General features: G+C 33.6%; 1 protein-coding gene across 4 annotated transcripts in view; it reads left to right on the top strand.

Annotated features, from left to right (window-relative positions):
* LOC113811540 (ganglioside GM2 activator) overlaps positions 1–7,332 on the top strand; it is a 7,839-nt gene extending 507 nt beyond the window's left edge. For 2 of the 4 annotated variants that reach the window (XM_070141646.1, XM_070141647.1), the window contains exons 2-7: positions 3,239–3,400; positions 3,514–3,670; positions 3,907–3,963; positions 4,887–4,988; positions 5,162–5,338; positions 5,546–7,332. In XM_070141646.1, the coding sequence (XP_069997747.1) occupies positions 3,279–3,400; positions 3,514–3,670; positions 3,907–3,963; positions 4,887–4,988; positions 5,162–5,338; positions 5,546–5,704 (774 nt within the window). In that variant the 5' untranslated portion in view covers positions 3,239–3,278 and the 3' untranslated portion in view covers positions 5,705–7,332. The remainder of the gene's footprint in view (positions 1–3,238; positions 3,401–3,513; positions 3,671–3,906; positions 3,964–4,886; positions 4,989–5,161; positions 5,339–5,545) is intronic. The other 2 variants (XM_070141645.1, XM_070141648.1) reach the window with 2 other exon arrangements.
* The last annotated feature ends 168 nt before the right edge of the window (positions 7,333–7,500 follow it).

The raw sequence follows: 7,500 nt of genomic DNA, 5'->3' as shown, positions 1-7,500 counted from the left end.
CACTGACTGTACACCTATAGGAGAAGAAAATACATAAAGTAAGCTCAAATTCTCTGATTTTGTGCAATACCAACACTCAACTTATCTGTGTATGGTGTCAGTGATGCTAGCAATAACAGTGGATACAGAATGTTGAAAGAAGGAAACTGAAAGTATAATAATGGTTGACAAGCACTGGAGGTGTACGGCCAAAGCAAAAGTGTATGTAGAAAGCATTATCTACCCTTGCAAGGATTTTAGCATTTCTCAATCTCAATCTCAGTAGTAGTGCGCAGGGTGCTGACAAGCGCATATCACGCATATTAGGGGCATTTCAGGGGCATTTTCTAAGCACTTATGGCTCAGTGGACTAAGCACCTGAGTACTGCAATTGTGTTTGGGAGTTAAGCCTCCGTGGTGCTACAAGGGAATTGGACTCCAATAATTGCTAGCACAGGGGGAGAGACCAGTATGGAAAGTACGGCAGATGCACAGCCGAGATTCTTGTTTGAGTTCCTGGTTGCACACCTGAGGGATTTGCGGTAGTCAACTTTAAAAATAATTATGTAAAATCAATATGGAATGAGGAATTTATGAATAGTTTAGAGTCCTTCAAGCATTTTGTTATCTGAAAAGTTTTGAGATGTAAACTCTTAAAGTGAATACGAAACTGTTGCACACTGCACACTTCAATTTTTTTCATGTATACCTGAGATCTAGTCAAAAAGTGCTGTTCTCTCCATACTGGGGGAGAGATGGGGACTTAAAGTATCTATAAATTGAGGCTATGCATCCTCAGATGCCCACCTTCTTGTTATTGGTATTAGTATTGTTATTGTTTATTGTTTTTATTATATTTTTAATATTTTATTTATTTCTTTATTTCTTTATCTTTTTTTTCCATTTTACTTCATTTCATTTCATGTTATTGTATATTTTGTTTTGTTTCTTATTATCTTTTATTATATTCCCATTCAGTAAAGTTTATTTTAATTTGTTTTACTTTATTTTAATATTAAATTTGATTCAATCTAATTTAATGGGGACTAAGTCCCCAACTTCACATTAAAAAATATATTCATAAGTCTAGGTGGCCATGACTGCACTTGCCCTTCAGGCACTGCCCGAGGGGAGGGTTGATGAGTGGCTCTGCACCCTAACACCCCCTGGGAAACATTGCCTTCAACTTGGCGGGCCTGGCAAGACAGAACTGAAACTTGGAAGCACTGAGAGGACTTAAGCATAGAGTGATGCTTTCCGTGATCTTTTACCTTTTTTGTTACTGTTCGGGTCTGCAGATTATTTCTTTCACTGACTACCTCAAGTTTTTGTTCTCCACAAGAGTATCATATTAAATTTACCCGAACTTAGTGCATCCGTAAAGATTAAAATTGTTTAATATATATGTATATATATTTTTTTCGTTTTCTTGTTTTATTTTATTTTATTTTATTTTTTATTCTATTTTTTTTCTTGTTTTATTCTTTATTTTATTTTATTCTATGTTATTTTCACTTATCTTATTTTATTTTATTTATTAATTTTATTTTATTATAGTTTTTTGTCTTACTCGATTTTATTGAGTAATTTTATTTTATTCTGTTCTATTCTGTTTTGTATTTCATTTAAGTAATTTGATTTATATCATTGTGTTGTATTTTGTGATTTTATTTTTCATTTTTTTAATTTTGATATACTCTATTTTATTTTATTATATTCTATTCCTTTACTGTTTTTTTTTATTTAATTTTTTTATTTTTTATTGTATTCTATTCTAATCTGTTCTGTTTTCTTTTCTTTTATTTTATATTCTATTTTATTTATTAGTTTTGTTTTGATTTGATTGAATTTATTTTCATTTTCTTTTCTCTTCTCTTTTGTTCTTTCCTTTCCTTTTTTTTCTTTTCCTTTTTGTGTTTTATTTTATTTGTTTTATTCCAATTTAATTTAATTAGATTCGATTTTTTCTTTAATTTTTCTTTTTTATCTTATTTGATTTGATTCTATTCTATTTGATTCTAATCTATTTTATTTTGTTCTGTTCTATTCCTTTTCATTCTCATTGTATTTGTATCATTGTCATTATCATTATCTTTGTCGTGCGTTGGTCAGAGCTGTGACGTGGTATCAGTAGAGATAAAGACACTTATAGCTTGAGTAAGGAAAAAGATAGATATACAATATTCATGCGACTTTGATTGTGACTTTGACTAATAGTTTGTGATCATATTTAGCACAAGCATATTTACATTATTACCTGGATTATCCGTATATTTATGTATGTCATGTATTACTTTTATCATGTATTATTCTGTTATTTGAGAGAGTGCGAGAGTGGAAGAGTGAGAGAGTGAGAGAGTGAGATGACACTCTTGGGTCCACAAGTGCTTGCAACCTCGCCTGATACTCCCTTATCTTAATCTTTTGATTTTTTTTTTTTGGTAATGCAATTTACATTGATGATGTTATTATTATTACAGACATTATAATCACTATAATGTTGATAGTACTAAAAGTAGTATACAATAAAAGGGAATATTTCTGGAAATCAAGGAAAAGGATAAGCAATTGAGATAGGTAATTGACTCCTTGGTGGCTGAGCATTTGTGGAGCCATGAGTATGTGTAACAATTGATAAACTAAATGCTGTGGGAATGACATTGGTTCATTGGCATTGGGTTAAACTAATGAGAAAAATGCCATAGTATTGGCCATATTTTCACCTTAATGATACTGCTACTAGTACTCAGAATAGCGAATAATTGTTTATTTATTTGTTTTGTGTGTGCTTTGTATGGGTGTATGTGTTTACCAATAAGATGTATTTGGATGTTTTTGCTCTTTGAGTGGTATTAGGTAATAATTGAAGTAATTGTATGACTGCTTGTGTTTCATGATTTAAATATTGGCAGTTACGGCAGCTGTATCCGCTTATCCATATTCTAGAGTTACAGCAGTCCACTGAGCATGTGCATAATCTGGTCACTTTGACAATTACTTTCCTTTAATGAGGCCTTTTCCCATTTCCAACCTAACCTAATCAACCTAATCTAACTTAACCTAACTGGTTAGGATAGTTTGGATAGGTTTGGTTAGGTTAGGTTGGTTATTGGCGTTGCCTGTCATTTTTGTAGAATGCTAAACCGGAACCCAAACATGCATGCACATGCTCAAAAGGCACTGCTGTAACACTAGTGCAGTTGGTGCTGATTATGGCTGTTGTAACATCAGACAGTGCATAAAAAACATTTTCTTTCAGTGTAAATGAACCTGGTGTTTCTCTAGAGTAGTTTGCGACAATGAAGATCCAGTTTGGTGAGAAGGGAGAAGTACCATGGGATGTGTTGCTAGAAGCAGTACAGAATGAACAGAGACAGCAAGAATCGGAACAGTTCCAAAATCGTAAAAGTCTGTGCTCAAGGTACGATTGTTTTCATGTCTTTCTAATTTGATATGATTCTTTTTACATTTGGATTATATAACGATTTATGTAATTCTTCATATTTTAATGTTAATTCTATTTTATCCCCCTAGGATTCGTAAAAGATGCTGCGATTCATGGCTTACTCTTGCAATCCTTGTGAGTGTTGTGTTAGCAGCACAAGCTTGGGTTCTTCTGTACTTTACGATGGGCTGTGCCTCCGTCTATAAGCCAGGTGGACATGTAGTTGTAAAAGACGAAGCTGGGAAGGTAAATCATGTGGAAACTTTAACTGAATTTCTTTGTCACTTTTTTTTAGGTTTTTGTGATTTTAAATTTTTAAGGATAACAAGGCAAGTGTTTGATGAAAATATGGAAATTTAAGTCTGGTAATCTATATACACCTTAGGTTGGATAATGTTAGATACATTGTGTATCCTTTCTTGAAAATTTTAGTGGAATTTAGTACTACTGAATCAAATTTCTTATTGTTATTACTGTTTCAGCTCCGCCATGTTCATTTCTCTTGGTCAAGTTGTGGAAGTGACTTAGACCCAGTAAAGGTAGGAAGCAGAAATTGTATTATGATATTGATAATGGAAATTATAATAATGATGATTAAATATATTGTTTATATTACAACTATTACTACTACTACTACTACCACTACACTAAGAACAGTATCTACTACTACTGCTATTGCTACTACTACTAGTATTAGTATTACTGCTAGTATTAGTTCTACTGCTAGTATTACTGCTACTGCTAGCATTACTACTACTGCTGTTACCTACTACTACTACTACTGCCACTACTACCAACACCACCACTACTACCACTACTACTAGCACTACTACTACTACTACTACTACTACTATGTGTATTACTGGTACTACTGCTGGTACTATTGCTATTGCTACTACTACAATTATCACTATTAATGCTACTACTACTACTACTATTATACTAATACTATTACTATAACTACCACTACTGTTGCTGCTACTACAACTGCACACTACTACTACCACTACTACTACTGCTGCTACTGCTGCTACTGCTGCTACTGCTGCTGCTACTGCTGCTGCTGCTGCTGCTGCTGCTGCTGCTGCTGCTACTGCTGCTACTACTGCTACTGCTGCTGCTAGTACTACTACTACTACTACTACTACTACTACTACTACTACTACTACTACTACTACTACTACTACTACTACTACTACTACTACTACTACTATTACCTTTACTATTACCACAACCACTACCACAGCTGCCACTGCCATTACCATTACTATTACCATTACCCCAACCACCACAACTGCCATTACCATTACCACTATTGCAGCAAAAACCATCATCATTACCACTATCACTACCACTGTAGTTACCATTACTGCTATCGCTACTGTCAATTTTTATAAGTATGTATCCTTTTGGAATATTGGCACTGACAATACCCATTAATGTTTAAATTAATTTTTTCCAGCTGAGTAAACTACGAGTGAGCCCAGACCCAGTATTGATCGAAGGGAATATAACAGTGGACCTGAACTCTTATCTTGGAGTGAATGTTGATGCGCCAATCTCGGTAAGTTTATAGATGCATTATGAGTGTATTTGTTATATGCTACTATTTCTTCAATCTTTGTAAAGAACTGTTGGTAGAAGTGGAAAGAGCTGTGACTGAAATATAAAAGATAAATAATTAGGAAGAGGTGTGGGTGTAACAGTTGAGGACGTAATTTGGCTATTTTTATCCAGGCTGACGTGAAGGTTGAACGCCGCCTTGGCTGGGTCTGGGTGGAGGTGCCATGCATTGCTGGTCTTGGGTCATGTCACTATGAAGATGTGTGCGAGTTGGTTCCATTTCCTCCTGCTGAGCCTTGTCCAGACCCATTCCCTAGGTTCAAATTGCCATGCAGATGTCCATTCACAAAGGTAGGATGTTCTAGTTAATACATGTGTCTTTTTTTTGTGTAGTAGACTTAAAAAGGAAAAATAATATTTGCGTATAGTATTGCCATTATATGATATGAATCATGTTTATTGTATGATATCTTTAAGAAACAACAGTTGCGAAATTTATTTATTTGATTTATTTTCTTATTCTTATTTAAAACTAATGCACAATTTTATGTTATCCAGGGACATTATGTTGTGAAAGATGGAGTCTTTAACATCCCAGGGATTTTGAACATAATTCCTGGATGGTTAGTGTCTGGTGACTACTACGTAAGTGGTGTTGGTTACCAGAATGGGAAGAGGCTTGGCTGCTATTCGGTGTACGCATCTATTACCGACTAATGCTTTCAACGCCCATGATTGTTTATAAATTTATATTGTGATAAGTCAATCATCCTCTGAGTGAGAGGTACATGTGTACCAGGAGTTTAAAAAATTGTGCTTAATTGAAAAAAGTATATTTTTAAGGATATGATATTGACTTTTTGGTATAGATATGAGATTTTAAATGTGGGGAAATTAATAACCACAGTTTCTGGTATATTTTTACCCTTGTATTTTACATATTTGCTTATATAGTTAGATGATGAGAACAGGAAGGTGGTATGGAGGACATGCAGATGTTTATTTTTTCAGATATGTAGGCTTTTTATTAGGTGTTGCTATTTAAAGTAACAACTAATTTTAATGAAGCTAGATGTATGTGTATGCTTGTTATACCAAGGTTTGGTAAATTTGCCAATAGAACAAAATGTTTCAGTACTCTTAAATAAGGTTTATGTATATATCTAAACACACAGATGCACACACACACATGCACATGCACACGCACACGCACACGCACACGCACATAAACGCACACACACACAGAAACACACAGAAACACACACAAACACACACAAACACACACACACACACACACACACACACACACACACACACACACACACACACACACACACACACACACACACACACACACACACACACACACACACACACACACACACACACACACACACACACACACACACACACACACACATATATATACATATGTATGTATGATGAAAATTATCTAGCCACTTAAATGTATACAGGGAATTTGAAAAACCTATGGCAAAAGTGACAATATTTTATGAATACTTGTATAAAGAGATATGTAAATATTATCATAAAAAATCTTTTGCTCTTGTTACAATTAGGAATTGTCAAAAAAAAAAAAAAAAAAAAAAAATTAAGGGGTTTAATCCTTTATAACTATATGCTATTGCTTGGCAATTTGCAAAATATTTAGTGACTGAAAGTCACAGTAGGCTTTTGTATGTGTTTTTTTAAGCAGCCTTTTTGAAATTTTAGTTCGGAAAAGAAGTTTACTAGATATTTCACTTAACTGATGTGAGAGTTCAGTAGAAATGTGGACAACTATCTTTAAATAGGGTGACATAATCAAGTGTATACACTAGACACTAGGTATTGATGTTCCTAAGAGACTGTGTATTTTATTAGATAATTTTCATAGTCAAGTGATCAATTTGTTTGTCATATGGAAAGGATTATGAGCATTCATTTGAACTTTTTAGAATCACTTTTCCCTTTTTGAGACCAAACCATAAAGAAATAATTTCTAGTGAGTGATGTACTTACTAAGTTGCTTCACTTTGTTTTGATTTCTACTAACTTTATACTATAGTATATTTATAGATTTTAATTTTGGTGTGTGGTTTTAACAGTATATAGGAAAGATGACCAAAAGCAGCAGTAATGAGTGTTAGCAAACTCATAATATGAAGAAATAACACTTTCCATATAAGGCTGCTTTTGTGTGGCAACATGTTCAAAAGAAAACTGGGAAATCCCATTTTGCTCATACTTAAAACTAATCTCAGGTTTGATGTCAGTGTTTCATAAAGTATATTCGGCAGGGTGATTATATTTTACACTCATTTATCAATAAATCACTAAACTAATCAATGAGTTATTACTACCCTGAGTTTCTGCAGAGGTTATCTTGAAACCATTTACATTTGATTATACTTTGAGATATGGTACCAGTGTGAAGATACTTATTTCTTATTATTTAATGCAACTGTTAGTGAAAGTAAATACGTTTAACGCTTTTAATGCCATACTTTGTT

This window comes from Penaeus vannamei, chromosome 28 (assembly GCF_042767895.1).
Source record: "Penaeus vannamei isolate JL-2024 chromosome 28, ASM4276789v1, whole genome shotgun sequence".
Taxonomy (NCBI): domain Eukaryota; kingdom Metazoa; phylum Arthropoda; class Malacostraca; order Decapoda; family Penaeidae; genus Penaeus; species Penaeus vannamei.
This window is presented reverse-complemented; position numbering and strand designations above follow the sequence as displayed.